This window comes from Vicia villosa, linkage group LG5, assembly GCF_029867415.1.
Source record: "Vicia villosa cultivar HV-30 ecotype Madison, WI linkage group LG5, Vvil1.0, whole genome shotgun sequence".
Taxonomy (NCBI): domain Eukaryota; kingdom Viridiplantae; phylum Streptophyta; class Magnoliopsida; order Fabales; family Fabaceae; genus Vicia; species Vicia villosa.
This window is the reverse complement of record NC_081184.1, coordinates 167,486,205-167,503,997: the sequence shown is the minus strand read 5'-3', so window position 1 is coordinate 167,503,997 and position 17,793 is coordinate 167,486,205. Positions and strand designations below refer to the sequence as shown.

Below are 17,793 nucleotides of genomic sequence, written 5' to 3'. Positions count from 1 at the left end.
ACGAATTTAATATCCATGATTTTAAGAGACATTGACATCACATATTTACCCAAAGTCTTAAGATATAAGGTATATGAGTCACCTATCTTATAGATCTAATATTTACTCCATTTCAAGTTGATGTAAGACTTAATTACGACTTAGTTGAAGAGATATTGTCTTTCTCAGTTTTGTAGTTGCTCTTGATTCAATGTAAATTATTCTCTCATAAAGTTTGAAATTTAAGTGTGAGCGTTAACGCTAAAATTCTAAAAAAATTACTAAAAGTTAGAAAATAAATTAAATATATAAGAGAATGAAATATATCAATTGTCTTCACATTTTAAATGATATATTATGTTAAGTCTCTGAGTTTAGTTCATTGACGCTCTTCCATTCATGCTGCTCTTTTGAATCTAATCATAACTCTGATATCTAGATTAGATTAATGGATCATTTCTCTTAAAAATTCGACATTTTGAAGTAGAACCTAAACACCTACACTTGTATCATACTATTCTTAAAATTCAAATAAGTTGTAGTAAATTATGTGGGGTTCTAGTATATTATATCATATCTCTCCTGTCATGAGTACCATATTACAAAGCTTTGAATTTAAAGAAAGTATATTATAAAGTTGAACAATTTGCAGGCAGATCCAAATGTACGGTGAAGAGGCCCATAGGACACAAATCCTAAAAAATAATAAGATAAGGAATTGGTGTCTCTATGATTATTTTTAACAAAAATATCCAACAAATTTAAAAATAAAAGTATGTCCGTCCAATTAAGTATCTTGTGTATGCGACCATATATTTCCATTTCCATATTATTTAATTCATTAGCCCCACATCTCACTCCCTCGTCATCATATCATATATACCACCAAACCAATTCATTTTCTCACCTTTCTCTCCTTATCATTCTCATAACTAGAGACATATATTTTGGTTTGTAACAATGGGAAGAAGAAAATGTTCACATTGTGGTAAAATAGGACATAATTGTAGGACATGCACATCCTTCACCACAAAACTTGTAGGACTTCGTCTCTTTGGTGTCCAACTTTCCTCCTCCTCATCATCATCTAATACCATCATCAAGAAAAGCTTTAGCATGGACACTTTTCCCTCACCAACCTCTTCATCTTCCTCATTCTCTTCATCAACCATTCATGATAATCATCATCACAAATCCACCTCTAATCTTGCCTATCTATCTGATTGCTTTATAGGTCCACCCCAAGAGAGGAAGAAAGGTACGGGTATATTCATTATATAATAATCGAATATTCATCTTCAAATTCATTGAATAACTGATGTATATGATCTATATTTTATTGTTTTTATCGTATAATATTCAGGAGTTCCATGGACAGAAGAAGAACATAGAATATTTCTTGTTGGATTAGAAAAGCTTGGAAAAGGAGACTGGAGAGGTATCGCTAGAAACTTTGTCACTACAAGAACTCCTACACAAGTCGCAAGTCATGCTCAAAAATATTTTATCCGATTAGCAACTCTCAATAACAAGAAACGGCGATCAAGTCTCTTTGACTTGGTATATACATAATTATTTGTTAATAATATAGACTAATCCAATTTATTGATCATTATTTGCTATTAAATTGATATGATATGGATGCAGGTTGGGAGCAAGAACACCAAGAGAGAAGGACAAGGTCATAAATTAGAGGATACTAAGTGTAATTGTGAAGTTGAAAAAGAAGAAGAAACCAAATTAGATACACAAGAAATTAATTACTCTAAAGTTAATTGGTTACATAATCATCATTCTTCAAATTATGTAGCAGTGCCTAATTTGGACCTTACACTTGCTGTTGCACCCCCTAAGGCTAATCAACCCTCTCCAGCTGGCCCATTTCTTCTAGGCCCAATTAGGGTCACTTAATTCATTAAGTATTGTGGAATTTTTCAGATTGAGTAATTTTAATTATAAATTTCTTGTCAAGTGTAACTTAACCTCATGCACAAGAAGATATGATCAAAATGAGATTACATTTTTCTTGGCATTAATAGTCATGAATTATATAATGGTCCTTTTATTTTGAAGATGTATATATAATATTCACCATCATACAAAACAGTGTTTCACAATGATTATTTTTAATTTGTAAAAAATTAAAAAAAATTATTTATAAAATAGTATTTTGTCATCCAAAAAGAAAAAGTGATGCAATTTATTAGCCGTTTGTCTCTTATTTTTGTATAATCTTTTATATATATATATATATATATATATATATATATATATATATATATATATATATATATATATATATATATATATATATATATATATATATATATATATATATTTAAAATAGAAGATAAGAGAATTAAATTTTAACCATTAGATTAGATATATGGTCTTGATGAAATCATGTACAAGCATAGACAATAAATATTTATCAAGACCCAATATCAAATTCAATGGTTAGAATTTATTCCTCTTATCTCCTATTTTAAAAATGCTCCTACTTGATACATCTTATATATATATATATATATATATATATATATATATATATATATATATATATATATATATATATATATATATATATACTCTCTCCGACCGTTATTATAAACAAAGATTTTCTTTTTAAGTTCATTGAATAATGAATGTATCTGGTCTACATAAAAATCACATACAATTCATTATTCAATGAACCTAAAAAGAGAATATTTGCTTATAATATGAGGAGAGATATTCTTACTCCAAGAGTAAGTGTAGAAAAGTTACTCCAAATCTTAACCATTGATTTTTATTAGTATAATAGTTTTAATTAATTTTTTATATATAAAAATATTTCCAAAATAATTAGATTAAGTGATCAATTAAAGTCATGAGAATAATGAAAATCAATGGTTAAGATTTGGAGTAACTCTTCTACACTTACTCTTGGAGTAAGAATATATATATATATATATATATATATATATATATATATATATATATATATATATATATATATATATATATATATATATATATATATATATATATATGGGACGACTCAAGTGAGAACACTTGGTTATTATGAGAACAATGAATCACGACCATTAAATTTTGATTTTGTTGATTTTAATGGACTGGATTGGTTTCTCTTTCTATGATCCTTAGTATTTATTTTAAATCAACATAAAAAGAGAAACCAATCCAGTCCATTAAAATCAACAAAATCAAAATTTAATGGTCGTGATTCATTGTTCTCATTTCTCATAATAACCAAGTGTTCTCACTTGAGTCATCCTATCTATCTATCTATATATATATATATATATATATATATATATATATATATATATATATATATATATATATATATATATATATATATATATGGCATATCATATGAGAATGTCTTCTTTATATGAGAATGTGAGAATGAATCTAAACCATTAGATTTTAAAATAAATGGTGGAGATTATGTGTGAATCTTTTTTTATCTCTCTTCAATCTTTTATTTTAATGATGAACGAATTATCAATTGGTCGTCTCTCAAATTTGGGGGAATGGTTTTAAAATAAATGGTGGAGATTATGGCTCTGTTTGATAAGACATGTTTTCGAGCTTATAGCTTATGTTTATGTCATATAAGCTCATATGATAATTTAGACCTGTTTGGTAACGGTCTTTTCATCACGAGCTTATAGCTTATTTTACTAACTTATAGCTTATTTTTCAGACGCTATTTCAATTAGCGTTTTAGCTTATGTCTTATAGCTTATTATTTTTTCTTCCTTTTTTATCCTTATTATTTTAATTAAAATCCATTTTTAATCCTTATAACTTATCTTAATTTAAAATAAAATAATTATATATTAAATATCTTTTATGTCATTTTACATTTATAAGTTAATTGAACCGCTAATTTTATCAAACACTTCAATGAGCTTATAAGTTATCAGTCTCAATCATCCGCTATAAGTCATCAGTCATCAGCCATCAGTCATAAGCTATAAGCTATCAGCTAGCTTATCAGTCAACCGCTATTTTTACCAAACATACCCTATGTGTGAATCTTTTTTTATCTCTCTTCAATCTTTTATTTTAATGATGGACGAATTATCAATTGGTCGTCTCTCAAATATGGGGGAAGCGCAAGCTAAAGACCCGATGTTACAAAGATATCTCAAGTTGAATAAGGAGGAGTTAGCGAGCTTTCAAGAGTTTGAAATATCACATGTTCCCCGTGAGGACAACACTCAAGACGACGTGTGTCGTACTCTAAATTTTGCATTTCAAAAAATGGAAGAAAAAAATCTAAAGTGTTAGTTAGTTCCCTTGGTGAATGTTTAGGAATTCAAGTAAAAGGTCGCAGATTCGAATCCCAATGTTTACTTTTTAATTTGCTTTTTTATTAAAAAAAAAAGTCAAATGTTAGTTTTTTTTAGTTTTTAATATAATTTTAGTTTTTTATTTATAGGCATTTTAAAAATTATTATTTATTCATTTTTAATTAAATCATAAATTTTCTCCATTATTGTCACACCTGTTTTCTATATATTGTTCATTGTCACACTAACTTTTGATTCGTCAGCTTACTGAATAAGTGCAGGAAATTGAAAATTAATGATATAATTTTTTCAATATAGCCAAAAAATTAAAATCAAAATAAAATTCGATTTGATTTTTTTATTGTGTTGATTAAAAATTGATTCCTTTCTTTATTTGTTAAATAGACTCTTTTTTTTCTACAATACCATATTCCTTCTCCTATTCGCGTTTTTCTTCCTAACATCATAGTATCCCTAAACCAAAATTCACAAGCCCTTCTCTAATCAATTAACCACCATCATCTTCATTTACCAAATAAACCAAACCTTTAAATTATTCCATGCAAACTCTAATCAGTTCAAAACTATCACAACAACATATCATTCAAAACTTACACCTCTAACCTTCTGATACATATCTATAAAACCAAAATTCAAAAAATACATACACTTTGACACAACAACTACGTGTTGCATAAAGCTTATTTTATTCAGCTCTGTTTTATCAAATGGAACACCTATATGAAACACTGAATTATTAACTTCTAACAACTTCTACAATTAATCATATTGTTGTGTCCGACACTCCTATAAAAATCGTATAGTATGTCTAATAGTTTAGAAAAATATTTTTAAAAAAATGCTTTGCTTTAACACTTTTTAAGTTACTTAACCTTACTAATCAAAAAAATCTTAAAATGGAAGTTAAAGTGTTGTATTGTATAACCAGAAACTGAACAGTGCCTTCCCTTGTTTGATTACAAATATTAAGATAAAGGGGATAGGATGAAAATGAAGCGCGTCCACAAGATTCTATAAATAATATGCCAATCAAACCTGCATGGGACTTTTTGTCACGAAATGTTTTTATCACTTGTTTTGTATTTCTTGCACAAATTCACTTAATGATGAGAAAATGGTAGACTTTTGCTTAATTTTCTAGGATGCAAATATTTCTCTCAATGTATGTCTTTCGTTAAATAATCATAATGTAGATATGAAATATCAACCACTATTTAATTGTATTTAATTGTTTCTAATTTTTGTTAAAAATTAAACACTTAACTACTTCCCGGTTCTTATTTAGAAAAAAAAAAATAACTTTTTAAATCTACTTATATTTGTACAATACTCTCAAATAGTAGTATTAAATTAGTTCATATGTCAATTTTTAGGATAATACATATTCAAAGGTGATTTGATAGAAGTAGTCATTACTCAATATCAATCTATAATTGACGTTGTACCTTCCAGTAGCTAATTTGATTTGATAATTTAGTCAAGTATTTGCATTTGAAAATCATGTACATTATCCCTGGCTCTTGTTTCATTTAAAATTCAAAAATAGTAAAAGAAGGGGACCACTTCATGAGTCCCCTTTTGGCTGATGTCGATTTCTGAATCAACAAAAAAACACAAGTAACCTGACGAACAATAATTGAATTTGGCAAAGACCAACGTCTCCAGACTCACCACCATTCATTATTGTACAGATAAAGAGGGTCTCAATGCAACAGATGCCACAAGAACATTAAACCAAAAACATCTTCCAGCTATGTTTTGCATATCCTTAAATTTCTATCTGCCACATATAATATCTGATCACCATTCTCTCTTATGACCCACCATGTTTTTATCTGCACGTGCACGGATAATTGGTGCAAACTGTAGCAGGCTAAAATTAAAAGGACAACGAAAACAAGGGAGAATGGGAGATAGCAGAGCCAAAACAAAAATATTAGTCCTAAATACTACATGGTATTCTGTTTTTAAACAATTAGAGGTAATGAACTGCATAGCAATTTTCTTTCTGCTATCATTAATCATTAATAATTTCAATAGTTTGTGAGGATGATACATTTGACATTGATGACTACCTACAGAGACAACTTACACATTCGAAAACCAATCAACACAAAATTTTTGATAAAAATAAAAGGGGAAAGACCTAAGATGAAATACACTACTAACCGCAACTAGACATTACTTTATACACAAAAATAGGCCATTCAAGTTGATAACAATGTGGCCTAAGTTACAAGGTTAGTTGATGGATCCGGTTGGAAACCTTGCCTCTGGTGTCCTGCATTTTCCATTGCATTCATTGTTTCTGGTTTGTACTCTAAAAGCATGTGGCGTGTACAGTTCTTTGCAATAGAAAGGATTCAATTAGTCAGCATTATTTGCACTATTTAGCACCTGTCCACCAGAATAACAGAAGCCATCGGGTTAATCCAGCAAATTCATTGTGTCATAATATATTTGGGCATCATGAATCATGGGAGCCTTGAACCATCAAAGTAATACGCTTAGCGCTGTCTGCACGAAAGCTGTCCCCTTTAAAGACAACCTGAAAGTACAATCACATTCAATGTCATCAAGACAATTGAAACGGCAAAAAGCTATAATGATCTGAATATTTTGCCAGTAAATAAAATATAAATTACCTCAGCAGGAGTATCAGGAGGGAACCACCGGAGCAATGCACCAAGACGTAGAACTGCAGGAATCAGCTTGAAAAGCAAGGGTGTAGTCACCTGCACAAATTTCTATCAGCGTAAGCTTCAAAGTCACTACAAAACAACTAGTCAACTAGTTAAATACATTCCAGAAATCAATATTCAAAACACATCAAGATTACTCACAAAACAGGCTATAACATTCAAATCTATGCACAAGAATTTCACAACAGCAGGACCTAATGTTTACTAGTGAAGCAATGCTAAAACTTCACTCAAATTTACTAGTGATAAACTGCTTTGACACTTGAATGAAAAATTAAATTAAAGACGGCCAACAAAATCACAATACAATATAGCAACAAAAAAACTTGAAACGGTTCACTTATGCTGGCCAGCTGAATACCCTGCAACTGCAAGCATGCCACTGCTGGCCAACTGAAACAGTTCATGGTGCCCCTTTTAACATGCTTGGCAGATTTATCATGCTTTTTGTTTTATTTATCCCATTTTTCCACAAAGATTGTTTCCCATTACAAAACCCTCTCAAAAACAAAAGAGAATATATGGGAGTAAAATGACCATGGTCCGCAAGGCTTGAAGCAATAGTTTGCCCTTGAGTAGAAGCAGCTAGCAAGCAATCCAAAATGAACATCAACAACCCTACGACTCTAACCCGTGTTCAAAGAGCATAAAATTTGTATATTCAAATAACTAAACTAATGGGCTTTATGAGGATCTCATTTAAAAGACAAATTGAAAACGTCTTTAATGTTATACAGGGATAATATGGATCAAGTGATTCAAACCTCACAAAACCAACAAAGTAACAGGTGATTAATGATTTGAATTCATGACAAATGAACTGTATAGTACTTAAAAGGGAAACAGTTTATGATTACTATGTAAACTATAACTCATTAAAGCATTGTTTGCATACCAGACTGAGAGCAGTTGTTCCAAGGAGCAATAAATACAACTTTCCCTACAGTAAGGATTAGACTTCAGTTAACTGTGTGTATGTAAACAATTCCAGTCTTCTTGAATTGAAACTATTTCCAGAAATATAGGAAGATAAACTTCACTGTCTTCCTAAGCATAAGCAAGAATTATCTCAAAGGAGTGTATAAAAATGAAATGTGTACCTCGACTAAATGAACATTCGAAGCACGACTGAGAAGAACAAATGCAAATTCCCCAATTTGAGCCAAGGACATCCCAACCTACGCATGTGGAATAACCTAAGGCTCCTCTGTCAATGAAATGTATAATGTAATTAAAAAGCGTACACAATAGTATTGAGTGTTGCCAATTCTTACAAGAATGGAAGTCTTGTTGTTGTATCCAAACCCCTTGACAACAGATGCGGCTACAATTGTTTTTACAATGATCACCAATATAACAGATGCCAGTAAAATGTCAACGTGATTCCAAAGGAAATGGACATGTATAAGCATCCCAATACTGGCCAAGAACAGAGCAGCAAACAAGTTGCGAATTGGCTCAACCTAAAATCATAAATTGAGTAAAACTCGAATAAGTATGACAAAACATGGATTCACCTCAAATTGTATGTCTTTCAAGAAATCTTCCAGAAATTCATCTCAATCGGCCACCCCAATTTACAGGCATCCATAATAAAAATACAGAGTAGTACCAAAAAGAATATTCAAACATCCCCCCTTAAAATATATTTGAGATGACAGAAAAGAAAATAATTGAATACTGAAATCGAAAATAAATAAAATGACAATGGTTGGACAAGATGCTGCTCCACAATCCACAAGTTTTTACTCACAAAAAGGGAAAAAAATAATTAATTTTGGGTGGGACAGTTTATGGAAACTATACTATCCGAAAACTTCCGAATCATATAGTATAAAGTAAAATTAGCAGCTACAAAAAATATATATCCTAAGTAAAATATTTTACTTGTTCAAGCGTATGTTGACCAAGATCCGTTGTTGATATCATTACTCCCGCGGCGAATGAACCTAGTTCAAGACTTAAACCCAGCTTATCACTACACTGAAATGAAATAACAAATTATCAAAACAATTTGTCAGAGGCACACAAGTTGTTTGGATTTGGAATTCATCACAAGTATAATGTGTCAGGAATGCATGCATTTAAGCATCTACTAAGATTTAAGGAAGTAAAGTTAAGCCCATGGACATAACATAAGTCATTACATATTGAGAGGAAACAACCAGAGACATTGTCATGACTAGGCCACTTAAACAGTGTAGATATGGAATCAGACTACAAAATATATTAAGATAACATTCTTGCCTAGTAACCAAAAATTGAAAACAAAGAATGGATAGAAAACAGACCCAAGCAACCATTAGGCAGAACGCCACTGATGCTAGTTGATAAAGTTCATTGGTCTGCACAAGAAAAAGACAGTTACAAAGTAACACAAAAACAAACGTCCAACAACAGATCAAAGGTTTATGTTCACCTGAGATGACAAGCTTATCATAAGCTTAAGGAACCAGGGTACGCAAGTACGAGATAATATTGACAAAACGACCAAAAATGCAATTAAGGTCAACAACCTGAAATAATTTTAAATTAAGTATATCATAAAGAATAAATTATTGAAACAAAAGCATACTATCAAGCAGGAATAAAGTTTATGTCCTCGGCATATCAAATCGAGCAGACTTCCTTGTGAAGTTCAACCAGACTATGGAAAATAGTGTCACTCTGCCAGACATACTAAACTAAATCATCAAAATAATATCTAGGCCCAGGGAATGATAATGGCATTGGCAATTTTATTTGTTTTCGTCAGAAACCCTGTTATACATTTCCACCCACTCCATCAAAGAGAACCAAAATATTAGAAACAGACTCTAAGAAATGAATAGACCCCTCCCATGTGGATTTCTTACGTCCAAATAAAACAACCAGAAAACTGAGAAAACTATTTTCCATTTTTCACTACAGAATATATTTCATTTATTTAACTTAACTGAATTAGTTGTTGCAACCCCTTAAGAACTTATTCAGTTGTAACGGTATAATGTAAAGTCTGATTAACAAAAGTAATACAGACAAATAAATATATAGAATAAACACACTCTAGACCATGTGGATCTAAACTCATATTTATAATAGAATATACAAATATTTTTTGAAAGAAAAATAAGAACTGAAGTGACTTCGTTGAAACTACGTACATGGGGTAACATAATTCTCTTTCAAGGAAAAAACATGGGGTCACATAATTCAAAGGACAATCTGTTGAAGAAGATCTGTAGACCTCAAAAAAATCTGAGGACCTCACTAATATTTCTAAGCTTAGTTGCATCTACATATTTTAAAAATCTCTTCACAAGCCAAAAATCAAAACTATGAACAGAATAGATTTTTTGATGTCTAGGTATTATAAGGTCAACTGGATAGTAGTCATACTAGAAAGACAGGACCAGAAGAATACAAAGAAACAGCAAAAGGGGACCTTAGGGGTTTATTGGCATCTAATATATATCTTAATAAACCAGCTGAGATAAAAATATAGCATAAATAAATGACAGACTGTACCCCATAATTTACTTACGATTTACTCATGGATATTACTCCCTGAAGAACACCCGATGTTCCACCCAAGACAGGAAGCAGTGCAAAGAGCAAACCAACAGCACAATCCTGAAAAGAATCAATAAAATTGAATACTAAATTTCGAAGTATACCTGAGAGAAAATCTTAACAAAGACAGAAAGGTCATTGAGAGCACTGATCTCCCCTCTTTTTGCATGACTGTAGCAGCATGGTTTGAGTCATGCATGCACAGTAATAAATATAAAAGTAATAGTGTACATACCTGCAGAATCAGAGTTCCAATTATAACCTGACCATGAAGGGCATTGACGCTGTTCTTTTCCATTAAGAATTTCAAGACCTATGTGCCAAAGAAGAATAAAAGAAAATTCAAATTCTTGATGAAGAAATGAAATATTCAAAGGCAACAACAACACTGTCTAGGTGGACAGAGAAGAAGGGTGATAACTAGGACTATACAAAAAAAATGGAAGAACTAAACCACAAATTGAACCATTTTCAAACCGAACCAAAGAATAGAGACGTAAACCAAACGGCTGTTTTTTAAAACCCGTTTGTTAACCAAACTGTGCACTTGAATCCCAAACTGAGCAGTGGGTATTAAAAACCATTTGTCAGCCAAGCCTAACAATAAAACTAAAATGAAAACCAAACTCAATGTCATCAATGACTTATCAATCCAGGAAAATTTTCAGAATGTCCTGCTGTTAATGTTATGCCGGAGTATTTAACTTTTGGGGAGGATTTCAAGCTGCTGGTTGTGTGGATCTGAATAGATGAATTTCATGACAACATCTCCTCCTGAAAGATTTTTATTGAATAAAAACATCATTTCATCAACCCAGGATTCAGATTTGTTCTCGTTGGATTTTGAAACAAGTAATTTGCACGTTACTGCAGAAGTAGCTTCACACAACTGAAAGTTTGTGTATCCATCTCTGCAGTTAGTTCCATCTTTTTCCGAACGGCTAATGCCAAATGATATTAAACAGGCTCTTGGGGCACTAAAACCTTCATCTTTAATCATTTTGTTACTAAACCACCAATATCAATCTGTTTAATTTTCATATTTTGATAAGATACTTTTTTTTGGCCTAGTGACCAGCATGTATTTAAATAAACATTTGTAGAAAAGGAGGAATGCGGTAACCCATGTTTGAACTCAGGATTCTAATATTGTCATTTCTAATATTACCTCGTGTAGTTTTACCACACATCCAACACATCATCATCATCTATGCTACAGATGGTTTATATTCGTGTTGGTTCTTTACCAACATTCCGTCTCGTATAACATTGCCGGTCTTACAATTGTCCGATAAAATTTTCCCTTCAGTTTGAGTGGTACTTTCGTGTCACATAAAACATCTAAGGCCCTCCTCCATTTCAACCACTCCACTTGAGTTACATAGTTTGGGTCTCCTTATATAACTATAAGCAGTTCAATTCTTTAACCTTTGAACCAGTTCAGTTCGGAAGCATAAGAACCCAGTGAACTGAACCTTAAAACAATTTCCTATGGTTCAAGAAAATCACAAACAGTTTAAATCGGTTCAATGAAACTATTTAATAGGTTCAGTTTGGTTTGGCTTTCCTTACTGAACCGAACCATGAACAGTTCTTGTTGAAATGATAAAGTTTGGAAATGAAATGATTAAAGAACGAGCTTACTATTTTGGATTTTTGGAAAACAGGGAAACTTTACTGAACTACACCAAGCCAACAACTAGCACAACAAGAAGTCTAAACAAAAACAAAAGAAAAAAAAAAAGGAACCAAGAAGTCTACAAAACATATGAATCTGTAATCCATTCACAAACCATCTGTCAGTGTTGCTTTAAACTATGAGCAAAGCACAATAGATAAACCATAAACATTATTCAATGCCGTAACATTTGTGACAATAAAAGGACTATTGGAAACTATTCCTCTTCAAACAAATACATACACCTCACATTCACAAAGTTTTTATCAAAGAAATTTTTAATCAATTCGTGAAGTGTTGTTTTTTCCTTATGATCATGCCCCTATCAGTGAGATATTCCTGTCATACGATCAAATAATCTTTTAATTTCTTATACTGATGTTGTCTATTGCATCCCTAAACTTCTACTTATTTGGTCAAGTTAATAAGCATATTGTAATTAACACTTAGACCCTAAAATTGGACCACCGGTTTCAAACAGAAATACCTTTCTCAAATTTAATCTGGTCCAGTAATACAATTAACTCTTACTTGGTTGAAACTTGAAACATTGTGATGTCAGTGTAGAATAAAGAAATATTAATATGAATCACTGTAAAGTCTAATCCAAGTGCACCAAACAAGGATTATAAGAGCATATTACAATTATTAAAGAGCGTGCACTGGATACCTGAAATAGTATAAAGCCAGTACTTTAACAACATCAAACTCAAAACAAATCTGTACTAATTTACATTACACGTATATTGTAGAAAAGAATATGAGAAATTATGATCAGGAAATTACCACTGCTGTTGAAGACATGGATAAAAATGCACCAACAAATATTCCTTCAGATGATTTACCACCACATAACTGCAGGTAGGGTTTGGGGTGCATTCATTAGACTTTCACTGCCACTAAATCAGGGCCAAACAACAATCATGTAGGCAAAGCAAAATACCACAACAACAAAGCCTTATCCAACTTGGCCAGAATAAAACAACAGTCAGCAAAACAATCTAAATATATATTGTTGACATAACAAAATTTACATGCATATTTAGGATACTAAAAATGAAATCTTTTAATATCAATCTGTCGTGTTGCTAAAACTTAAACTTTGATGCAATTAAAAGGGAAATGGAGAAAGAGGTTTTTGAGGAAAAACTGTTAACTTAAACAGTAAGATTACTGTATCAACCTAGGAAATTTTAAATGCCTTCCCATCAAATCTCAAGTCTAACTTGATCTCATATAGAAAAAATTATAAAAGCAGCGTACTTTGTTTTAGCATAATGACAAGGGAAATTTCTCTCCAATTCTCTCATTGTTCCCTCAGTATCTGAGATTTCAATTTAGCTTAAAGCTCAGGGTATCTCCTATTTTGAGAAAGCTATATTAGTTGATCCTGCTACATACATAAATCAGTAATTTCTTCAGAACTGTAAATAATCTAAACAAATTGGTTATCATGGATTCATAGTATATTAGATAACCAAATAGGTTCAATACAGGTTGCAAACCGGCGATGAATATTTATCATGACTTGGGTTATCTTTTCAAAATATGTATACAAGTATCAGACATACCGAAGCTATTATTCCACACATGCACATAAATAAGAGAATTTGCAGCAGACCTCCAAGAATAGCCACTGCCCGAACAACTCGAAGCTGCAAACATGAAAAGTCAGATTTACACCATATATGGATGGATGAGCTGAAAATATACAAGTTTAAGCCAAAATGAATAAATGAGTATCCCAAGCAACCTTTGTTGTGGAAAACTCTAAGCCCAATGCAAAGAGCAAAAAGATGACACCAAATTGAGCAACTGTCTCAACCTGCAAGAAACGGAAGTAGTATGTGAGATTACTTGGAGATCAATCAAATAATTAAGTTACTTTAATTATCACCCTATTTCAATACACCATATTCAAGGATATATATCATACTCCGTTCGCACGTTGTGATTTTATATCTAGAAATAATGTGACCAGCTCAAAGAAAGAGAAAACAACCAGTAGAGTGCATAACAAAAGAACTAAGGGAAAACTCAAACATACTTGGACCATTTCACTGACAAAACTCAAACCTCCTGGTCCAATGATGGATCCTGCTAATAGATATCCAGTCATAACCTGCAAATTTGATTGCATGGATGACACAACTTTAATAGGTTTATTGTAGAAATATACATCCCCAAAAAAAATTAGTTTGTGATCAAACCGGTTGTCCAGCACAAGCAAAGGCTATGCCACCACAGGTTGCAGAGACAATGACAACCACAAGATCTGATATCAATCTGCAAATACAAAATGCCCAAAGAAGGTAAGCAGCCTGACTCGTTCATAGTTGCAGTCACTTATACACGTACGCCACTTGAAAAAGAAATTAAAAAAAAAATGGACAGGAACTGTTAGTAAACCTCAAGTCCAATTGCAGAACAGGATACTTTGATTTGGGATTGGATATGATAAAGACATTGTCCTGAAGAAGAAAAATTAACAAAATATAAAAAGTGTATTTTTTATGCATATCATGATGATATGGCAGTAAAAAAATTATTGCATTATGTAAGTTTGAAAGATCTAAACTTCAAGTGCTTGACTGAGGCATACCTTTCGATCAATTAAAGTTGGTGTTTCCTCAACACGGTTCTCACTGTCCAAATTGAAAACATCATGGAACTGAAATGACCTATTAAAAAACTTACCAAATGTCAAAATTACTAAAAATGGGTATTACTTATTAGCATTAAGTTATTAAAAATTAGTTCTCGCTCAAAGAAAAACCAACTACTCTACAAGAAAGAGGTGCATACTTTTCTTCTTTGCTCTCATTTTTCTTGCTCCTAACTCTAGCAACAGTTTCTAAAACAGCCTGATACAATAAACATGTCATGAGAAGGAAGGACATTAGATCACAAGTCTATTCAAGAGCTATGAATAAGTCATACAAATAACAACTCTTATAACTATTTACCAACAAATGGAAGGCAAAGTAACCAAGCCAGATGTTCCCACCATAAAATTCATTATCTCAGATAAAAACTAAGACACATTTTTGACACAAAAGTGAAATCAGAATTATGATATCATCAATCATGAACTCAGCCCTAAGATTAGTTTAATGCTCCTCCAAATTAATTATCACCAACCACATCTACCCAAGGTTGTCAAGATCGGGAGGTGACAGTAAAATCGTAAAACATAAGATCGTAACTAAGATTGGAAGATCCTATCCAATTATTTTTGAAAGATCGAGAGGGGGTAGCAAGATCGTAAAACATAAGATCGTAACAAAAATCGTAAGATATTACTAAAACGAAAAAAATTATACTATATATTTAAGTTTTTTACATGATACTTTGGTAGGCAAGTGTATTCGTGGGGAAATGGCCTCCGCCGAACCGTAATTGTTTTGTTCCACCTCGGCATCTTGTCAACCTTCTTGGCTTGTAATGATGGTGGCCGGAAAACAGTGTGTGTGGCCGGAAAACGCCTGATCATGGCCGAAACTAGCCAAGATCGCACACAATCAATGGTTCTACAACTTGTTTTCACAATTTTGCCGCAACACGTGATTCTACTTAAGATCGGGATTGTTGGGGGTGAGTGAGATCGCAAAATCGTAAGATTTTAAGATCTAGATCGAGATCTTGACAACCATATCTACCTAACAAATTACGATCGATTCTACTAAAGATCAGGATTGTTGAGAGTGAGTGAGATCGCAAAGTAAGATCTTAAGATCTAGATCGAGATCTTGACAACCATATCTACCTAAAAAATTACGATTGAGCGCGTGAAAATGCAAGATGGAGTGCTTTCAGAATGAAAGGAAGATCATCCTTGATGAAAGAGATCAGCAATTCGCTCAGGCGGTTAGTTAATTGTTATTGAGTAGGCATTTCTTCTCTTTGCCTTTTAGCCGTTTAGTCTACTTATCCCTTAGTGCGCGGGAGTTAAATTCCTACCAGATTGAACTCTAGCCTAAAGCCAAATAACTACACTACCAAATTAGGCAGGTGGACTAAACCCCACCGCGCCAGAACTGCTTCGCATTTGGCGAAATCTACAAACTTCCTGCAGTAATTAAATACTAACATAGCAATGAATTGACTACAAACCTGCTGTCCAGCAACACTGTTGTTGAAACTACCAGCATCATCAGTACCTACAAAAGAATCAGGATAACTCACCAAGTGTACTCATTTGAATAAAAACTCCAAACGTTAACTGATTCATAAAAACTCAACTATACCATAACAAAGTATCCACATAATTGATAGCATTTATTAGTTTCCCTCATAAATGTCAATAAACATGGAGCGAAATTCAGTAATTACGTTTTTTAAACTATCCACAGCATCAATCTCAAAAAACTAATAACAAAATTGCAGAAGTATGCAAAAACGAAAATGAAACTTCAATTAATCTGCATTTTCTAATACTCATATATTCAATAGCCATGCGCCTATACCTCAAAACACGATCCAAGAGTTTCGGAACCAAATTAAACAAGCGAAATTCAAAAATGCATAAGCATTAGAATGAAAAAACGAAAGAATCTAGATCTGCAAACCTTCGTTCTGTTCATTTTCGGGAAACTCCCGTTCGAGAGCCCGATCAATCATGTTAGCGAGACTATCCTCGTTGGATCCCGCAAGCGAGGCATTGCCAACGGCGGTTAGGTTAGTTTCCGGTAAAACAAAATCCGGCTCCGGCACCGTGTTATTCGCAAGGAGAGAGAAAGAGAATGAAGGATAACAGAGAAGTAGATCGCAGAGAATGAGAACTTTGAGAATCGCAATCATCTCCCTGGTTTAGAGAGAGAGTAATGGCGGAGAGTTGCAGCGACACCGCCGGAATTATCAGCACCGTCGTGTTTGGCGCGCGAAATCTCTCTCACTCTTGTATAACTCACAGATGAAGAGAGAGAGATTGTGGAGAGAGAAAGGGAATAGAATGGAGTGGAAGTGGGAATGTACGAAATAGTCCTTGATGTTCGGTGAATGAAAATTGAAAAATATAGTGTGAAATGCACGTTCGTCAAAGCGCGTGTGTGGATGCAAAATCAAGATGCTTCTTTACTTGGATCGTAACTTATGCTAAAGCATCACTACATTATGTTAACTAATACACCTATTGAAGAGATTGAGACACGTTCAACAATAATCAACCTACTTTGATATGAGTAATTGAGTATCTATTACTTCAATTGTGTTGAGTATACTTAACTTACATTTTCTAAAAAAACGGAAAAAGTAAACATTACTTACACATATTAACTTTGCCTTTTTTTCGAAATAACTTCTTTCTCAAAAAATCAAAATATTTTATTTTTATAAAAGAAAACGTTCAACATAGTATTGAAGAAAATTTGTTAAATTAGAACGAGGAATTTTATGATTTTTGAAATAATCATAAAAAATTCACATAAAACTTTGAGTTAATGTTACACTTAATAATATCGCTTTTTGTTAAGAGAAAATGGGTGATGCACTAACAGTGTAGAGTAGTTTTACATTATCAACCAATCACACTCATGTAGGGACGGACCCAGAAATATTA

The 17,793-nt window shown here is 32.4% G+C and overlaps 2 protein-coding genes across 4 annotated transcripts; one reads left to right on the top strand and one right to left on the bottom strand.

Moving 5' to 3' along the window:
• Positions 1-843: 843 nt before the first annotated feature.
• Positions 844-2,009, top strand: LOC131608130 (transcription factor MYBS3-like). The gene is made up of 3 exons (XM_058880061.1): positions 844-1,237; positions 1,343-1,539; positions 1,627-2,009. Exons 1-3 carry the CDS (start codon positions 940-942, stop codon positions 1,888-1,890), a joined length of 759 nt encoding a protein of 252 aa, XP_058736044.1. The 5' UTR covers positions 844-939; the 3' UTR covers positions 1,891-2,009.
• A 4,277-nt stretch (positions 2,010-6,286) lies between these two features.
• On the bottom strand, positions 6,287-17,267 carry LOC131603780 (K(+) efflux antiporter 4-like). 3 transcript variants are annotated; one of them, XM_058876211.1, is made up of 21 exons: positions 16,805-17,257; positions 16,350-16,396; positions 15,042-15,100; positions 14,839-14,917; positions 14,646-14,707; positions 14,447-14,522; positions 14,284-14,358; positions 13,990-14,061; positions 13,808-13,891; positions 13,023-13,091; positions 12,880-12,906; positions 10,794-10,871; positions 10,530-10,618; positions 9,426-9,522; positions 9,298-9,351; positions 8,894-8,989; positions 8,281-8,469; positions 8,107-8,184; positions 7,902-7,946; positions 6,950-7,039; positions 6,287-6,852 (listed from the first exon to the last, which is right to left on the bottom strand). In XM_058876211.1, the coding sequence occupies exons 1-21, from the start codon at positions 17,034-17,036 to the stop codon at positions 6,772-6,774; spliced, it is 1,779 nt and encodes a 592-aa protein (XP_058732194.1). In that variant the 5' UTR covers positions 17,037-17,257; the 3' UTR covers positions 6,287-6,771. The 3 variants fall into 3 exon arrangements, 2 of the variants coding, with proteins under 2 accessions (XP_058732194.1, XP_058732195.1); XM_058876212.1 differs by lacking the exon at positions 12,880-12,906 and having other exon boundaries at positions 16,805-17,253; XR_009284493.1 differs by lacking the exons at positions 6,287-6,852; positions 6,950-7,039 and having other exon boundaries at positions 7,904-7,946; positions 8,107-8,202; positions 16,805-17,267.
• Between the last annotated feature and the right edge of the window lie 526 nt (positions 17,268-17,793).

Bases quoted from the DNA above. Each gene is read 5' to 3' on its own strand.
- LOC131608130 (XM_058880061.1), top strand. From the start codon at position 940: ATGGGAAGAAGAAAATGTTCACATTGTGGTAAAATAGGACATAATTGT. The intron at 1,238-1,342 runs GTACGGGTATAT...TATAATATTCAG, and splicing joins ACCCCAAGAGAGGAAGAAAG to GAGTTCCATGGACAGAAGAA. The intron at 1,540-1,626 runs GTATATACATAA...ATATGGATGCAG, and splicing joins GATCAAGTCTCTTTGACTTG to GTTGGGAGCAAGAACACCAA.
- LOC131603780 (XM_058876211.1), bottom strand. From the start codon at position 17,036: ATGATTGCGATTCTCAAAGTTCTCATTCTCTGCGATCTACTTCTCTGT. The intron at 7,947-8,106 runs GTACACATTTCA...TCCTTACTGTAG, and splicing joins CGAATGTTCATTTAGTCGAG to GGAAAGTTGTATTTATTGCT. The intron at 6,853-6,949 runs GTAATTTATATT...TTGTACTTTCAG, and splicing joins CTCCTGATACTCCTGCTGAG to GTTGTCTTTAAAGGGGACAG.